The sequence below is a fragment of the Anomaloglossus baeobatrachus genome, chromosome 10 (genome assembly GCF_048569485.1).
Source record: "Anomaloglossus baeobatrachus isolate aAnoBae1 chromosome 10, aAnoBae1.hap1, whole genome shotgun sequence".
Classification (NCBI taxonomy): Eukaryota; Metazoa; Chordata; class Amphibia; order Anura; family Aromobatidae; genus Anomaloglossus; species Anomaloglossus baeobatrachus.
The window spans coordinates 191,961,393-191,981,416 of NC_134362.1; the positions used below are offsets into that span (position 1 = coordinate 191,961,393).

Genomic DNA, 20,024 nt, shown 5'->3' on the forward strand with positions numbered 1-20,024 from the left:
TTTGCTCACTGGTTTTTCTCGAGAACATTATCATTCCTAAATATAACGCGGCTCTTTGCAGTCTGTACTTTGCACGCACATATCTTTGTGTCAGATGAGATACAAAACTCTTGTTTTCACTATAGAGAAGAATCCTGAAACAGTTAATTGAAATGCCTTCAAAATCAGTTCAATATGGTACATAAAGCGATAGGAGGGATGTTCAACAAAAAGGGACACATCCCTCCTTTTTCCACCAATACGATCAGGGAAACAGGTCCAACACCCATTTTTTGGGACTATTTTATGGACAGTCGGTGCCTAATCTGTGACTCCTGTAAGAATCACGAGAGAAAAAAAAGAATTGCTCTTTCTGAACACTTTTGACCTGGAAAATTCAGGTAAGTCCGATATATATAAAATATAAAAATAATATAATATAAAAATATTAATTTAAAAATATATATCTTTTTTTTAGGATTTTTTTGTCATGTTTTTGTTATATTTTTTCATCTGAAAGCTTTGTTGTCTTCGTATAAAAAATTTTTGTGCCTTTCCTTTTAAGTATTTTTCGGCATGTAGTGTCAGTGGGGTTTTTCCGTACCATGAACTATATTAATAGCAACCCCACTGTATTTGCTATTTCCTTTTGAAGTAACAATGCAATATATAATAAATATAATAGTAATAATAATATATATATATATGTATATATATATATATATATATTTATTTACTTACTGACTTAAGTTAGTAAATATATACTGTATATATATTTGCAAATTAGCAAGTAGATGTATCTTAATATATTAAAGTTAAAAAAAATTGCACTTATAATCATTTAACTACAATTACAAAAAAATAAATAATAATAATAAATAAAATATATATTCTTTTTTTTTTATTATTATTATTATTATGACTTTAAGTGTAATATTTATATGAATATAAGTGCAAAATTGCTTTTTTTACTTTAATATATAAAGATACATTTACATGCTAATTTAAAAATAAATAAAAAATACATAATATATGTGTATATAGATATTATTTTGTATTATTATTTTTTTAATTGTAGTATTTATATGATTATAAGTGTAATATTATTTTTTTTAGTTGATATATTAAGATACATTTACAGTACTTGCCAATTTGCCAAAATAATAATAAATATATATGTATATTTATTATTTGTATTATTATTTTTTTCTAGTAGTATTTATATGATTATAAGTGCAATATTATTTTCTTTACTTTAATATATTAATATACTTTTAATTGCTAATTTGCAAAAATAATAATGAAAAAATAATAATTATATATATATACTATATATATTTATAATTATTTATTATTATTATTTTAAATTGTAGTATTTATTTGATTACAACTGCAATATTGTTTTTATACTTTAATATATTAAGATACAATTACTTACTAATTTGCAAAACTAATAATAATATATTATATATATTTTATTTTTTATTCTTTTTAATTATTATATGTTTTCATTCTAGTATTTATAGAATTTTTATTTTCTACCTTAATATATTAAGGTACATTTACTTACTAATTTACTAATATGATAATTATAAGTTTTATTTATATAGTGCCAACATATTCCGCAGCACTGTACAATTCAAATATAGATGTCCTATATTATTTTAAAAAGGCAAAATTAGAGAAAATATCAGTTTTCCCGGAATTTTTTTTTTACAGATATAAATACTCTTTCTTAATACTCATTGTACTACAGATATATGTATTTTCTTAAAGTACTGCGGAATATCTTGAAAGTATATCAATAAAATTATGGTTGTTATTATTATTATTATTATTATTATTGTGACTTGATTTTTTAGATTTATAAGCAATAATTGTCATTAACTTTTGAAGTGAAAAAAAGAAAGTTTTTTATATTTTTAAAGTTTATTACTAAGAAAAACAAATCTGTTTGTAAATTAAAATTACTGAACATCCAAAAAAAAATATTTTTAAATATCTAAACTTTAGATGTCGCACTTGCAGTCTGTTTAGCAATTTTATTATAATTGTATTCTGAATGATATGTTGAAGTTGTATCAATAGTTTTTTATAACATGTATCACCCGACAAATGCATTCTTCAAATAAAAACATTTTTAGCCAATAAAGTGCAAACAAATTAGTCCAGCAAGGATTTTTTAAGATACATTAATAGTCTTTGTCATGCGCCTACTTTTTCCAGAAAATGCAGACAGATTCTTACGTCATCCAGGTGAATGGCTCCCCTGTACACCCTAAAGTCCTTGACGTTCATGTTAATATTCAAAGACCTAATGGCATTGAAAAACTCAAAACTCGAAAGCCAAGGTGGGCGGTGAGGGCATCGGAAATGTCAAAGAAGACGTTCAATCCTATTCGAGCCATTGTGGACACCATGAAAGCCAAGCCTAATCCTAATAAGCCAATGATTGCATTATCTATAGGTTAGTATATAGGATAAGGTTCCTCTCAAAGTAAAACAATTTTATATATTCCAAATAATATATTTATATGGTTCCGATAAGGTCTTTGAGACTATAATTGTCACACGGAGCTTTGCAGAAAACTCGCCGACTGTTCACATTGCAGAGTGTAACACTGCGTCCGATGGTTTCTCAGGCAGACCCGGGCGTTGACCTGCTGAGTGCTCATTCATAGACAGGTTAGAAAGAGTTAACCTTTGCTAGCCTGCTCATTAGGCTTCTTTGATCATATGTTATAAGGAAGCAAATCACTTCTGCTCCTCTCATACTTAAGTTGGAGGAGATCTTCCACCCACGCAGACTATAGTTTATGTTGTGTTGGTCTGAGAGTTGTGGTGTCCCACACTTGCTGGAGAGAAAGTTGCTTTATGCTGGGTATTGTTTGGGAGTTATCCGTCGTCTTGTTGTTTCCACCCTGCTCTGGTTTTCCTCCTAATCTCTTGTTGTCATATACCTCTGTGTATGCATGCAGCGTGACAGAGTTTTGTTTTCCCCCGTTTGCCTATTTCTGTGGTTTAAATCCTAGCCCAGCCCCCTGGGGGAGGGGGTAGTATAAGATGAGGGCTGGTCAGAAGCTGGGCTTGGAAGGCGACTCAGACATCCCCACCATAAGGGGTATCTCTGAGAACAGGGCCTCCTTGTCTGAGGGGCACTGGTTTCCCGCTATCCCTATAGTCCCTCCTGACATTAATCATGAATGCTCATCATTACGGGATAGACATTGGAGATACAAGACAGTATTACAATACTAATCACACGCAACCTTTATTCTAGGTGACCCCACAATTTTTGGAAACCTTCCTACTGATGATGAAGTGGTTCGAGCTATGAAAGATGCCATTGACTCTCAGAAGTATAATGGTTATGCTCCAAGTATAGGTAATCATTATCATGAAGTCCAGAAGAGCATTAGTCAAAAGACAAATTACTTGTAGACAACTGATTTTTCTAACCAAAACCGTAATTCACTTGTCTTTCAAGGATACCAGTGCAGTCGGGAAGTGATTGCCAAGTATTACACTTGTCCTGAAGCTCCATTAGAAGCCAAAGTAGGTGTTACGCAAGAAAAACATCATCTTATCTAGGTTCTTTCACTCCTTCATGCCATAATTATACCTATTCTCCATTAGGATGTCATCCTCACAAGTGGCTGCAGCCAGGCTATTGAGTTGGCTCTTGCGGTTCTGGCCAACCCAGGACAGAACATCTTGGTCCCACGTCCTGGATTCTCTCTCTACAAAACATTGGCTTTGTCACTGGGGGTGGAAGTGAAACTCTATAATTTGATAGTAAGTTTTCAGAGGGGGAAATCTATGTTTTAAAGTCCGAAGACTTGGTGGTATGACATTGTAAAGAAGTACGAGAGTATTCGAGAACTTCCATTTAAGACACCTACTAGCCTTAGTTTTCTCAAGGTGGTAAAAATGTAAGTTGGTTCTTATACTGAACTTACCCACTGTATGACTATATTTGAGCATTTTCGAAGGTGAAAGTTAAAATTCCATGCCTAAAGGAAGAGTCTGACTCTTAGGGGTACTTTGCACGGTGCGACATCGCTACTGCGATATCGTCGGGGTCAAATCGAAAGTGACGCACATCCGGCGCCTATAACGACGTCGCAACGTGTAAAGCCTATATGCGCCAATAAACGATCGCAAAAGCGTCGAAAATCGGTGATCTGTGTAGCGTCGGTCATTTTCATAATGTCGCACCAATAGGAGATACGATGTTGTTCCTCGTTCCTGCGGCAGCCCACATCGCTGTGTGTGAAGCCGCAGGAGCAAGGAACATCTCCTTACCTGCCTCCACCGGCTTTGCGGAAGGAAGGAGGTGGGCGGGATGTTTTACGTCCCGCTCATCTCCGCCCATCCGCTTCTATTGGCCGCCTGCCGTGTGACGTCGTTGTGACGCCGCATGACCCACCCCTTAGGAAGGAGGCAGGTCGCCGGCCAGAGCGACGTCGCAGGGCTGGTAAGTGCGTGTGAAGCTGCCGTAGGGATTATGTTCACTACGGCAGCTATCACAACATATCGAATGTGCGACGGGGGCGGGTGCTATCGCGCTCAGCATCGCTAGCCGATACTAGCGATGCCGTAACGTGCAAAGTACCCCTAAGGGGTACTTTACACGTTGCGACATCGCTAGCATCGACTAGCGATGCCGAGCGCGATAGTACCCACCCCTGTCGCACATGCGACATGTGGTGATTGCTGCCATAGTGAACATTATCGCTACGGCAGTGTCACACGCACATACCTGCTCGGCGACGTCGCTGTGACCGCCAAACAATCCCTCCTTCAAGGGGGAGATGCGTTCGGCGTCACAGTGACGTCACCGCAACATCACTAATCGGCCAGCCAATAGAAACGGAGATGAGCGGGACATAACATCCCGCCCACCTTCTCCCTTCCGCATTGCCGTCGGGACGCAGGTAAGGAGATGTTTGTCTCTCCTGCGGGTTTATACACAGCGATGTGTGGCGCTGCAGGAACGACAAACAACATCGTACCTGTAGTCAACCCGACATTATGGAAATTAACGACGCTACACAGATCACCGATTTTCGATGCTATTGCGATCGTTTATCATCGCACCTAGGATTTACACGTTGCGATGTCGCTACCAGCACCGGATGTGCGTCACTAACGACGTGACCCCGACGATATTTCGGAAGCGATGTCGCAACGTGTAAAGCCCCCCTTAGGATCTCCACCTACCATAAACCATTAGTGTCTTCTTATGTGGACTATCTTATTTTGACCATCATGAGGCAACTGCTACTTCTTCTGCTCTCCTCCATTGGTATAAAATTTGAACTAATCATTGATACGTTGCATTTCCAGCCAGAGAAGTCCTGGGAGATTGATCTGAAACACATGGAGTCTCTGGTGGATGATAAAACTGCCTGTATCATCATCAACAATCCATCCAATCCTTGCGGCTCAGTGTTCAGCAAGAAACATTTGCAAAAAATAATCGCCGGTAAGCAGAATGGATTGACTATGAAATGTCCAACTAGCCTACAATAGGTATAGACATTGATCGATACATCTTTCCATATAGTACAGATGAAAAAATGGGGAACAAGACATTGATTAGTTGGGGTGGGGCAACAAGCTCTTGGGCTGTCACAGGGGGCTCTCTAGTTGTTGATGGTACCTTTTGGTTGACACTGGGTACATATGACCAACACCTTGCTTGGCATTGTTAACTTTCAAAAAACATTTCACCTATGCCTTTTTTGATCTTCAAACTTGACCAATATAGTACTATTTGATTAACTTGCACACCTCTTCACACAGTGGCCTCCAGGCAATGTGTTCCCGTCTTGGCCGATGAAATATACGGTGACATGGTGAGTTCTCCATTCGAAAGCATATCGATATAGCTTCTTTCACTGTTTTATGAGTTTTTCAACTTTTTATGTTGTGAATATTGGCTCTACTTGAGTTGCGTTGATCTCATGGTGGGCTTAAGCTGTCATTTAGCAGCCAATCAGAAGACGTTGAGCTGTAGGGTAAATCATAAAGGATGGAGAGAACCTCAACTCGAGCCACTTCTGTTGGTGAACCTTCTTGTTGGGTGACTTCTTCAGAGGTCCTCTCTCGATATGTCGCCCACTCTTTCCTCTCACTCAGACACTCCATATGTCACTATGACTTGCAGTTTGCGTGCTCTTTTGATGTCATCTTTTTTTTTCTTTTTTTTTTCTTTGGCTACGATGTTCAATATCTGGTCTCCTAAACATCTACAGATGTTTGTTGCACATTCAACGGAAAATGACTCATACAGTAGAGAACAAATTAACTCATTTCTACTGGAATTGGAAGACAATTTATTGTCGCCTTTACAATAATTTAACAAGTATATACATTCATAGAATTAATCTTTAGATTTTATTTTCAGGTTTTTGAGTACGGCGCATTTGAGGCTTTAGCCCCACTGAGTACTAATGTACCAATCCTGTCCTGCGGTGGTCTCGCTAAGCGTTGGTTGGTGCCAGGATGGAGAATGGGGTGGATCCTAATCCATGATCGGAAAGAAATCTTTGGCAAGGAGGTGAATATATTTTGGTTTATTGAAATCTTATGCAAAAAATTCACACAATGATGAAATTAATTTAAATTCATATTAAATCTAATATTTGTGTTGCTCTTTAGATCCGAGAAGGACTTGTCAGACTCAGCCAAAGGATCCTTGGCCCATGTACCATTGTCCAGGGAGCTCTTGATCACATAATGAAAAGGACACCTCAGCATTTTTATGAAAACACCATAAACTTCATTAAGGTCAGTCTTTATTAAGGTCATACTCCATAGATAACCATAATTAGTTATTGAAATTGTCTTGCAAATGTCACTTGTTTTAGTGAAAAGCTGTGGTGGACCTAGTGGTTGAGGACCTTTAATAGTGAAAGTCCTTTAGTGGTAGTGGTTTAGTAGGGGTTGACCTTTTGTCTTGGTGAACATTTTGAGGTTTATAGTTGGTGAACCTTTAGTAATGGTGTATATTGAGAGGTGGTGTACTATTTTTGAAGCTTTAGTGGTGGTAGATGTTTGGTGGTAGAGGGGTAGACGACCTTTAGTGCTGGTGGATATTTAGTAGTGATGAACCTTTAGTGGTGATGGATATTTGGAGGTAATGAACCTTTAGTACTGTTGGGTATTTAGAGGTGGTGAACATTTAGTAATGGTGTATAGTTAGAGGTGGTAGACCTTTAGTAGGGGTGAAATTTTAGTGATGGTAGATCTTTAGTAGTGGTGGATGTTTAGAGCTGGTAGACCTTTAATAATATTGGATATTTAGAGGTAGTGATGAGTATTTAGAGGTGGTGAATATTTGGTAGTAGTGAATTTTTAGTAGTGGTGGGTATTTAGAGGTGGTGAACATCTTAGGAATGGTGTATAGTTAGAGGTGGTAGACCTTCATAAGATGTGGATATTTAAAGGTGGTGGATATTTAGCAATGGTATACCTTTAGTAATAGTGAATCTTTAGTGGTAGTAGACCTTTAGTAGTGTGGATGTTTAGAGGTGTAGACCTTTAGTAATATTGGATCGTTAGAGGTCGTAAACCTTTAGCAGTGGAGGATATTCGGAGTTAGTGAACCTTTAGTAGTGGTGGGTATTTATAGGTGAACATTTAGTAACGGTGGATAGTAAAAGGTGGTAGACCTTTATGAGTAGTGGATATTTAGAGGTGGTAGACTTTTAGTAGTAATGAATCTTTAGTGGTTGTAGACCTTTAGTAGTGGTGGATGTTTAGAGGTGGTAGAACTTTAGTAATGTTGGATAGTTAGAGGTCGTAAACCTTTAGTAGTAAAGGATATTAGGAGGTAGTGATGAGTATTTAGAAGTGGTGAACCTTTAGTGGTGGTGGATATTTGCATGTAGTGAACCTTTAGTAGTGGTGGGTATTTTGAGGTGGTGAACATTTAGTAATGGTGGATAGTAAAAGGTGGTAGACCTTTATGATTGGTGGTTATATAGAGGTGGTAGATCTTTAGTAGCAATGAATCTTTAGTGAAGGTAGACCTTTATTAGTGGTGGATATTTAGAGGTGATAGACCTTTAGAAGTAATGAATCTTTAGTGATGGTAGACATTTATTAGTGGTGGATATTTAGAGGTGGTAGACCTTTAGAAGTAATGAATCTTTAGTGGTGGTAGCCATTTAGTAGTGATGGATGTTTAGTGGTGATAGACCTTTAGTAATGTTGGATATTTAGAGGTGGTAGTCCTTTACTAGCGGTGAATCTTTAGTGTTGGTAAAGTTCAGTAACACTGTAACTTTACTGTGGTGAACCCTTAGTAGTAATAGACCTTTTGTAGTGGTGGATATTTAGAGGTGGTAGCCCTTTAGTAGTGGTAGATCTTTAGAGGTATTGGACATTTAGTACTTGTGAATCTTTAATGATGGTAAACCTTTAGTAGCAGTTGTACTTGGTGGTGAAACTGTAATATTAGTTGTCCTTTTGTAGTGATGAACTTTTAAAGATGGTGGACCTTTAGTGGTGGCGGATCTTTAGTAGTAGAAGTTCATTAATGTTGGTAGACCATTTGTGGTAATGGACCTTTAGTAGTTATATAACAAAAGGATGAAGGGATCATGCACACCATGCCTCATAAAATTCTTCAAGACTTTATTGACACATTAAAATTCTTCTTTAAAATTGCGTATTCCGGGCATGCAACCCCACCTAAGGTGGTAGTGAACCTTTAGATGTGGTGGCTTTTAATGATATAGGACTTTAATATAGTGGGCATTTAGTAGTGTTAGACCTTAACAAATCTATTGGAATTAAAAATGTATATACCGTATTTTGTAGTTTGTAAGATGCAGTTTTTTCCCCCCAAACTGGAGGAAAAATGGGGGTGCATCTTACAAACCACATATAGCTTACCGGGGCAGCAGTGGTTGCACAGGGTCGGCGATATGGAGGGCTCGGAGGGGTTGTCACTGCAGTGGAGAAGCTTAGGAGGGTCAGTGTGCGGCAGTGGATGGTCAGCGATGCTGCGGGCTCGTTGGGAGTCACAGCGGCGGGTGCCATTAATCTGCCGGTAGGCTTGGAGGAGGGGGTGTTGCCGCTCAAGAGGGTCAGTGTACAGCAGCGGAGGGTCGGTGATACTGAGGGCTCGTTGGGTGTTGTGGTGGTAGGCACCATTGACTGCGGGCTGCTTTGAATTGCCGGCTGTTGACTCAATGGACTTCAAGAAAATGGCCACGGAGGCCAATCCGCGCATGCGCCGCCTCTGCGGCCATTTTTTTAAAGTTCATCGCATCAACCGCCGGTGATTCAGTGGAGCACGCTGTTCGCCAGCGGATCAATGACACTCACGGCCGCGACACACCATGAGCCCGCAGTATCACCGACCCTCCGATGCCGCATACTAACCCTCTTGAGCCACGACACCTCCTCCTCCGACCCGCAGCATCTCCAACCTTGCCTCCTGTGACCTTCCTGAGCCGCTCCACCACCACCGCTCCACCCTGGTGAGCCAATATAAGAGGCACTAGCTGAAGGGCAGTCATGTTTCTTCCTCCATCCCAAAATACTCTTAATCTTGGGATTAATAAGATCCAGACTTCCCCACAATCTCGATATTTTCTATTACTTCTGTTAACATCTTCTATGCAGCACATACTCTTGTTTGCTATATTATAAGCGGGACAACCCCAAATCTCAGATTGTACTCAAGCAACCACAATTTTGGCCAAGAACCCCCTTTCCCTCTCAAGATCAACACCTTTTGTGGTACTTGCATGATTCTTAACGATTAGCAACATTGGCATATTGCTTCCGGGCTATACCCCTACTAATCAAAAATTGGTTTGATATATGTACAGTTTGGAATTACACTGATATTGCTCACCCTATGGTGCCCTCAAAACTGAAATCCTACGAAGTATTGCACCATACTTTTGTGATTTCTCCAAAATGAGAATTGAGCAATTCATCCCAAATAATTAACTAAATTGCAAAACTATGACCATCAAGTTGGCAAATAAGTGCTAAATACGTCAGCCAACGAGGCTCAGCAAACAACACTGGAAGGATGTAGTGACTTCTATATCAAACCACTTCAACGTCATCTTCATAGGTTTCACACCTATGGGAGGAGATTCTGGCCAAGGTGGTGTCACGATGACTATGGGGATATCAGGAGACCGGGGCTCCTAAGCTGATCCTCAGGCTATGGGGCCCTAGCTATCCCTAATCTCATGGATACCCCTAAAGGTGGGGATGCCCGAGTCTGTTTCCTGGCTCTGCTCCTGAACAGACCTGATATGACACCCCCTCTTCCAGGGGGGGACCAGGACAGGAGTTAGATTAAACCCACAAAAACAAACAGACAGGGGAAAACAAAACTCTGTCACACAGCACGCACACAGAGGTATAAGACAATAAAAGCTAAGGAGGAAAACAAGAGCAAGGAGGAAACAACAAGACGATGGGTAAACTCCACAACCACTCCAGGCAAAAAGCAACACTTTCCAGATAGTCTGGGACATCAAAACACACAGACCAACACATGATAGCCTATATAACAAGCAGATTAGCAGAGGTTAACTCTTGCTAGCCTGACTGACTGAGAACACAGCAGGTCATCGCTCATGCAGGTTGACGCCCGAGGATGACTGAGTCTCCTTTAGAGCCCTGCTCCTGAGCAACCCTGATCTGACACAACTCCCTCCTCCCCAGGGGGGACCAGGACAGGAGTGAGATGAAACCCACAAAAACAGACAGACAGGCAAAACTGTGTCACATAACACACGAACACAGAGGTATAAGACAATAAAAGATAAGGAGGAAAACAAGACCAGGGAGGAAACAACAAGAAGATTGGTAAACTCTACAACCAATCCAGGCAAAAAGCAACACTTTTCAGATAGTCTGGGACACCAAAACACACAGACCAACACATTATAACCTATAGCTGGCATAGGTCGAAGATTTCAGCTGGCATAAATAGGAGAGGAGCAGATGTGATTGGCTTCCTCACAACATGTGATCAAAGGAGCCTAACAAGAAGACCAGCAGAGGTTAACTCTTGCTAGCCTGACTATGATTGAGAACACAGTCAACACCTGTGCAGGCATAAGTAGAACAAATAACCTATAGCTGGCATAGGTAGAACATTTCATCCAGCATAAATAGGAGAGGAGCAGATGTGATTGCCTTCCTCATAACATGTGATCAAAGGAGCCTAACAAGCTGACCAGCAGAGGTTAACTCTTGCTAGCCTGACTATGATTGAGAACACAGCAGGTCAACACCTGTGCAGGCATAGGAAGAACAAATAACCATAGCTTGCATAGGTAGAACATTTCATCCAGCATAAATAGGAGAGGAGCAGATGTGATTGGCTTCCTCATAACATGTGATCAAAGGAACCTAACAAGCAGACTAGACTGATTATGTCTGACCACACAGCAGGTCAACACCCGAGTCTGTCTGTGTTAATCAGAGACACCAGAGAAACCATTGGGTGCAGTGTCAGAATCTGCAATGAGAACATAGCCTGACTCCACCATGACAATTGGCAAAGTCGGTGTGTCACCGGCAAAATGCAGGCTCCAAATGAACTTTTTTGACCAGTGTTGAATGTTAATACCTCTTAGAAACAATAGAGCTAGATATTAAAGATTTCTTTCTCATCTAGATAGACGTTAACCTGGTTTCCGTGTTGAAAGACCATTTATGTAATGTTGAGTTGTTGCGTCAAGGTACGGGTCATGGCTTTGGCACTGGTCTTATCTGATACAATATTACTCACACTTTACTCTTTACTTTGGCTTCGTATTATTTTGAGTCAACAATTTTTTGGGAACATCAATTGAAATGTATCCTTTCTTGTGTAATTTTTTTTTTTGCAGTCTAATGCTGACCTATGCTACAGTACCCTCGCCTCCGTCCCTGGACTTTGTCCCGTCCGACCAGCAGGAGCCATGTATCTAATGGTAAGTAATCTATTGGCCAAAAAACCCAACATACGACACATTAAAGCTTGGTTGAGTAGACGTCTACATCTTATTACCTATATGGCCAAGTAGTCCACAGTGACGTAATCAGTATTGTGCGGCTCTTGTCCTAGCTTCTCGTTAATGCCAGACATGGAGCAATGGTTGCTTTGGTGTAGGTCTTTTAGATGGACCCAATGGGTCCATATTGGAAACATATCACCGGAGACAACCTGGAATAATCATGACTGGGATGAATCATAGTTTACTACTATTTCTCAATCGAGGCAAATTTCGCACATCAGATTTAAAGCATACAGTATATCACAAAAGTGAGTACACCCCTCAGATTTTTGCAAATATTTCATATATTTTCATGGGACAACACTGAAGATCTGACCCTGTGATACAATGTACAGTGTCAGTGTGCAGCTTGTATAACGGTATAAATTTGGTCTCCTCTGAATTACTCAACACACAGCCATTAATGTCTAAACTGAAAATGAAGGGAGGGGATCATGCTCTGCTTCAGTATGTCACAGTACACGTTGGCATTCATGGTCCCCTCAATGAACTGTAGCCCTTCACAGCCGGCACCATGCAGCCCCAAACCATAACCCTCCACCACCATGCCTGACTGTAGGCAGGACACATTTTTGTTTGTCCTTCTTACCTAGTTGCCGCCACACACACTTGACACTATCTGAACTAAATAAGTTTATCCCGGTCTCATCAGACCACAGGACGGTTCCAGTAATCCATGACCTTAGTCTCCTTGTTTTCAGCAAACTGTTTGTGGACTTTATTGTGCATCATCTTTATAAGATACCTCCTCCTGGGAGCACAGCCATGCAGAGCAATGTGATGTAGTGTACGGCGTATGGTCTGAGCACTGACAGGCAGATCCCCCACCCCTGCAACTTCTGCAGTGTGTGGTGTATGGTCTGAGCACTGACAGGCGGACCCCCACCCCTGCAACCTCATTTTTGTAGGGGTGGTATGTCTGCGTTGCCATTAACCCTTAAATATTTGGCTCCGCAAGTGCCTGTGCTTGGTTTGACCAGTCATTCTGTGCTGACAGAGTCCCTTTCTAAGCCATTTAAAGGGAATCTGCAAGCAGGTTTTTGCTATGTAAGCTGAAGACAGCATGCTGCAAAGGTTAAAACATAGAATCCAGGGATGTCTGTATTGTCACAGTCTGATCTGTTGTTTATTTGCTATGTTTGTTTAAGCAGCAGGACCTCTCATTGCTCGGACTACAATGTCACGCACACGGATGTCCGGCACGCCCCCTCCTCACTGTCAATGTACAATAGCGCAATGTGTGGGCGGGGCTTCCTCTCTCAGCTCTGCTACATGACTAAATCCAAAATTCTGATTGTGTCAGAATGGTTGCACCCAGTAATCTAAGTGATACATCGATGGATTCAGGATCTCTTTGGCTATATCATACTGCTCTCGGATAGGTAGCAAAAACCTGCTGACAAATTCCCTTTAAATCCATGAGATTGTCATCTTAATAATTGTAGGTTCTCTTTTAAGACCTAAGTAAACTGTGTCCATCTCCTTCTGTAGGTCGGTATTGACATGGAACATTTTCCAGAATTTGAGAGTGATGTGGATTTTACAGAAAGGATGATCTCCGATCAGTCAGTCTTCTGTCTTCCAGCTACGGTAAATCTTTCATTTTTTTTAGGTTTCCCAGGGTGCATGGATTTGCATTACGTTTTTGGTCACTATCCTCTACAAAATGAGTCACTGTCCTCTGCGCATGCGCCACTATCCTCTGCACATGCAACATGTGTGCAGTAAAGATTGTATTAGCACAGTAATCCGCCACTATCCTCTGCACATGCTACATGTGTGCAGTAAAGCTTGTATTAGCACAGTAATCCGCCACTATCCTCTGCACATGCCACATGTGTGCAGTAAAGCTTGCATTAGCACAGTAATGCACTACTATTCTTTGCGCATGCGCCACTATGCTCTGCACATGCCATATGTGTGCAGTAAAGCTTGTATTAGGACAGTTATGTGTCACTATCCTCTGCACATGCGCCATTATCCTCTGCACATGTGTCACTATCCTCTGCACATGCTACATGTGTGCAGTAAAGCTTGCATTAGCACAATAATCCGCCACTATCCTCTGCACATGCTACATGTGTGTAGTAAAGCTTATATTAGCACAGTAATCCGCCACTATCCTCTGCACATGCTACATGTGTGCAGTAAAGCTTATATTAGCACAATAATTCGCCACTATCCTCTGCGCATGCGCCACTATCCTCTGCCCATGCCACATGTGTGCAGTAAAGCTTGTATTAGCACAGTAACAGCATGTTATAAAGTCAAATATAAAAATGCAAATATATAGTTTCCTATAGAAACATACTTATCCATAATATAGACTCCAGGTGGTAACCGGTTCATTCAGCGCAGCGCCATCTGGTAACTTAGCTCTGGATAGATGAAATGAAGTGATGAATCTTCTGATCACGGCTATATTTTCTCTTTTCCCATCATTACAGTGCTTTGAATACCCCAATTTCTTCCGCGTCGTCCTCACGGTCCCTGAGGAGATGATGGTTGAGGCCTGCCGACGCATCCGTGAATTCTGCGCAGAACATTATCAGGGCGGTGACTCTGCTCAGGACCTAGAGTGCGACAAATGAGCAACAAGCCGGGGTTTTCACTGCGAGTCATTCCTCCGTAACTCCACCGCTGCATCTTAGGCCCCAAAATGGTCACCTTACTTCCAGCTATACTCCATGTCCAGTCGCATATCATATTTGATTGTTTTTTTTTGTATGTCTTGTGTTGACACCGACAATACGGTATCTTCTCTGTTCACGGATCTGTATAAATAGATGCCCGGGAAGGCCTATAGGCATACTGTGTGTACCAACAACTAGACAAACTGTTACTTGCTTGACTAAATATTGTATTTCTCATTATTTATTATCATTACCAGATGATTGGCATCTGTTCTGTAGTTACATGGCCTCAAATGTGGCAACCTCCTCAGTAATATCCTCTACGCATGCGCCACTATCCTCTGTGCATGCGCCACTGTCCTTTGAGCATGCGCCACTATACTCTGACCATGCGCCACTATTCTTGAGCATGTGCCATTATCCTCTGTGCATGCGCCACTGTCCATTGAGCATGTGCCACGATCCTCTGACCATGCGCCACTATCCTATGTGTATGTGCCATTATCCTCTGTGCATGCGCCATTATCCCCTGCACCACTATTCTCTGCGCATGTGCCGTTATCCTCTGAGCATGCACCAGTATCTTCTACACATGCATCAGTATGCTCTATGCATGCGCCAGTATCCTCTACGCATGCGCCACTATCCTATGCCCATGTGTCAATATCCTCTGCGCATGCGCCACTATCCTTTGCGAATGCACCACTATCCTCTGCACATGCACCACTGTGCTCTACGCATGCATCACTATCTTCTGTGCATGCGCCACTTTCCTCTGTATGTATGTGCCACTGTCCTCTGCGCATGTGTCATTATCCTCTGCGCATGTGTCACTCTCCTCTACGCATGCACCACTATCCTCTGTGCACAGGCCACTATCCTCTCTGCATGAGCCACTGTCATCTGCGCATGACTCACTATACTCTGCACATGGTTCACTATCCTCTGCGCATGCGCCACTATCCTCTGCGCATCCGCCACTATCCTCTGCGCATGCGCAGGTTAAAGAATGAGAGGCAAATTGTGTGAGAAATGTGACACTAAAAAATGTTCCTTCATTTCTATAATATTCCAAACTAGGGGGCGATATGAGGAGGGACAATAAAACAATAACGTCCCACCCTGTCATCGTAAATAATACTGTGTCTGCATATAATATTATATATGATATTCTATATACTGGTAGAATATTATATACGGTGTGACTGTAGTATGTCGTATATCACGTACTCGAAATGCATGTAGTCTAGCTATACTATATATCTATTGTAAATTAAATAAGTTATTGTGTTTTTTGTATGAATAAAGATTCTAAAAAAAAACAAAAAAATAAGACTATGTTTCTTATTATGGAGCGTTCCTGGCACTGCCCAAATTATGGCGCCACATATAGCTGTTATATATGTATTTCTATTTTATAGAGACACAAACCAGCATACATTTCTGACCTTCTGCATACAGGGCGAGTTTTACAGCCGGGCTGCACACTTTTTATAAGATCAAGTACTTTGATTTGTTTTATTTACTGTAAATATTGTATTATATCTTTTCATGGGACAACACTGAGGATCTGACCCTGTGATACAATGTGCAGTGTCAGTGCGCAGCTTGTATAACACTGTAAATGTGGTGTGCTCTAAGTAACGCAACACACTGCCATTAATGTCTAAACTGCTGGCAACAAAAGTGAGTACACCCTAAGTGACAATGGCCAAATTGTGCCCAGTTACCTATTTTCCCTCCCTAATGTCATGTGACTTGTTAGTGTTAGAAGATCTCAGGTGTAAATGGGGGGGGGGCAAATGTGTTATATTTGGGGTTATCGCTCACACACTCTCTCATACTGGTCACTGGAAGCTCAACATGGCTCCTCATGGCAAAGAATTCTCTTAGGCGGGCTTTGCACGTTGCGACATCGCAAGCCGATGCTGCGATGTCGCACGCGATAGTCCACGCCCCCGTCGCAGGTACGATATCGTGTGATAGCTGGCGTAGCGAAAATTATCGCTACGCCAGCTTCACATGCACTCACCTGCCCTGCGACCGTCGCTCTGGCCGGCGACCCGCCTCCTTCCTAAGGGGGCGGGTCGTGCGGCGTCATAGCGACGTCACACGGCAGGCGGCCAATAGGAGCGGAGGGGCGGAGATGAGCATGATGTAAATATCCCGCCCACCTCCTTCCTTCCGTATAGCCGCCGGCGGCAGGTAAGGAGATGTTCCTCGCTCCTGCGGCTTCATACACAGCGATGTGTGGTGCCGCAGGAACGAGGAACAACATCGTACCTGTCGCGGCACCGGCATTATGAAAATGTCGGTGAATGCAACGATGATACGATAACGACGTTTTTGCGCTCGTTCATCGTATCATCTAGCATTTACACAGTACGATGTCGAAAGTGACGCCGGATGTACATCACTTTCGATTTGACCCCACCGACATCGCACGTGCGATGTCGCAATGTGCAAAGCCGCCCTTTGGATCTAAAAAAAAATAATTGTTGCTCTATATAAAAGGTGGCCGAGGCTATAAAAAGATTGCCAACACCCTGAGACTGAGTTGTAGCACGGTGGCCAAGACCATACAGAGGTATAACAAGACAGGATCCACTCAGAACAAGCCTCGCCATGGCCGACCACAGAAGCTGAGTGCACGTGCTCAGCGTCATATCCAGAGGGCGTCTTTTCAGAATAGAGGTATGAGTGCTGCCAGCATTGCTGCAGATGTTACAGGGGTGGAGGGTCCGTCTGTCAGTGCTCAGACCATACACCACACACTGTAAAGGTTACAGTGGTGTAGGGTCCACCTGTCAGTGTTCAGACCATATGCTGCCCAAAGAAGAGGTTACAGAGGTAGGGGGTCCTCCTTTTAGTGCTCAGACCATACGTCGCACACTGCAGAGGTTACAGGAGTGGAGGGTCCTCCTGTCAGTGCTTAGACCATACACCACACACTGCAGAGGTTACAGGGGTGGAATGCCCGCCTGTCAGTGCTCAGACCATACCCTGCAGACTGTATCACATTGGTCTGCATGACTGTCATCCCAGAAAGAAGCCTCTTCTAAAGATGATGCACTGGAAAGCCCGCAAACAGCTTACTGATGACAAGTAGAGTAAGGACATGGATTACTGGAACCGTCCTGTAGTCTGATGAGACTAAGATAAACTTGATTCAGATGGTGTGTAGCGGAAACCAAATGAGGACAAAGGGAAGTGTGTCCTGCCTACAGTCAAGCATGGTGGTTGGAGTGTAATGGTTTGGGGCTGATGAGACTAAGGGCGGCTTTGCACGTTGCGACATCGCACGTGCGATGTCGGTGGGGTCAAACCGAAAGTGACGCACATCCGGCGTCACTTTCGACATCGTTGTGTGTAAATGCTAGATGATACGATGAACGAGCGCAAAAACGTCGTTATCGTATCATCGTTGCATTCACCGACATTTCCATAATGCCGGAGCCGCAACAGGTACGATGTTGTTCCTCGTTCCTGCGGCAGCACACATCGCTGTGTATGAAGCCGCAGGAGTGAGGAACATCTCCTTACCTGCCGCCGGCTGCTATGCGGAAGGATGGAGGTGGGCGGGATGTTTACATCCTGCTCATCTCCGCCCCTCCGCCGCTATTGGCCGCCTGCCGTGTGACGTCGCTATGACGCCGCACGACCCGCCCCCTTAGGAAGGAGGCGGGTCGCCGGCCAGAGCGACGGTCGCAGGGCAGGTGAGTGCATGTGAAGCTGGCGTAGCGATAATTTTCGCTACGCCAGCTATCACACGATATCGTACCTGCGACGGGGGCAGGGACTATCGTGTGCGACATCGCAGCATCGGCTTGCGATGTCGCAACGTGCAAAGCCCGCCTAAGATAAACTTGATTCAGATGGTGTGTAGCGGAAGCCAAATGAGGACAAAGGGAAGTGTGTCCTGCCTACAGTCAAGCATGGTGGTGGGAGTGTAATGGTTTGGGGCTGCATGAGTGCTTCCAGCTGTGGGAGCTACAGTTTATTGAGGGAACCATGAATGCCAACATGTACTGTGACAATGAAGCAGAAACTGATCCCCTCCCTTTATATTCCAACATGAAAAAAGACCCTAAACACCTCCAAGTTGACCACTGCCTTGCTACAGAAACTGAGGGTAAATATGCTGGACCGGCCTAGCGTCTCCAGACCTAAACCCTATGGAGCATCTGTGGGGCTTCCTCAGTTGGAAAGTGGAGGAGTGCAAGGTCTCTAACATCCACCAGCTCTATGATGTCATCATGGAGGATGGAAGAGGATCCAGTGGCTCCTGTGAAGCTCTAGTGACCTCCATGCCCAAGAGAGGTAAGGCAGAGCTGGAAAATAATTACACAATATTTAGATATACATATACAGTATATATATAAACACACAAGGGCAGAGGTGGTAGTTGCACGCTGACCCTGGTGCCTGACACTGCCACATATAAAGACACCAGCATTATAGATGGCACATAGTCAATGTAAAGCAAACTTTAGCTCATGTAATAATAGAATCTCACCGCACACATTTCTTTCCCAGAAGTCTTTTCCACTAAACAGCTTTCAGATGACTTTGTATGATCTGAGCTTATGCACATGAAGCTGCCTCTGGTTTTATTTTAGTTGACGCAACAACCCGAGAATATTGGTTGTTGGAACGAGACAGATTTTATGTCTCCAGATGTGGTGCTCATAAAGCAACGCAGCCCAACTATGTACTGTAAATATAAAGGGAAGGAAGTATAGCACTAGTGTTAAAAGAGGACATGTGTATGTAAATGCCTCATCCTTTTTATGGAGTTTTACTGATTCTGAGTTACATCCTTTATTATACTCCAGAGCTGCATTCACTATTCTGCTGGTGCAGTCAATGTGTACATACATTACTGATCCTGTGTTACATCCTGTATTATACTCCAGAGCTGCACTCACTATTCTGCTGGTGCAGTCACTGTGAACATACATTACATTACTGATCCTGTGTTACATCCTGTATGATAATCCAGAGCTGCACTCACTATTCTGCTGGTGCAGTCACTGTGTAAATACATTACATTACTGATTCTGAATTACCTCCTGTATTATACTCCAGAGCTGCACTCACTATTCTGCTGGTGCAGTCACTGTGTAAATACATTACATTACTGATTCTGAATTACCTCCTGTATTATACTCCAGAGCTGCACTCACTATTCTGCTGGTGTAGTCACTGTATACATGCATTACGAATCCTGAGTTACATCCTGAATTATACTCCAGAGGTGCACTCACTATTCTGCTGGTGTAGTCACTGTGTACATACATTACATTACTGATTCTGAATTACCTCCGGTATTATACTCCAGAGCTGCAGTCACTGTGTACAT

General features: G+C 42.3%; 1 protein-coding gene across 1 annotated transcript; it reads left to right on the top strand.

Moving 5' to 3' along the window:
- Positions 1–319: 319 nt before the first annotated feature.
- Positions 320–15,958, top strand: TAT (tyrosine aminotransferase). The gene is made up of 12 exons (XM_075325174.1): positions 320–380; positions 2,206–2,446; positions 3,260–3,364; positions 3,467–3,534; positions 3,616–3,774; positions 5,329–5,467; positions 5,788–5,840; positions 6,392–6,544; positions 6,646–6,774; positions 11,862–11,945; positions 13,521–13,619; positions 14,477–15,958. Exons 2-12 carry the CDS (start codon positions 2,209–2,211, stop codon positions 14,618–14,620), a joined length of 1,371 nt encoding a protein of 456 aa, XP_075181289.1. The 5' UTR covers positions 320–380; positions 2,206–2,208; the 3' UTR covers positions 14,621–15,958.
- The last annotated feature ends 4,066 nt before the right edge of the window (positions 15,959–20,024 follow it).

Excerpts from the sequence above, each read along its gene's own strand:
- TAT (XM_075325174.1), top strand. The coding sequence starts at position 2,209 with ATGCAGACAGATTCTTACGTCATCCAGGTGAATGGCTCCCCTGTACAC. Across the intron at positions 3,365-3,466 it reads TGGTTATGCTCCAAGTATAG|GATACCAGTGCAGTCGGGAA; the intron begins GTAATCATTATC and ends TTGTCTTTCAAG. Across the intron at positions 6,545-6,645 it reads AAGAAATCTTTGGCAAGGAG|ATCCGAGAAGGACTTGTCAG; the intron begins GTGAATATATTT and ends GTTGCTCTTTAG.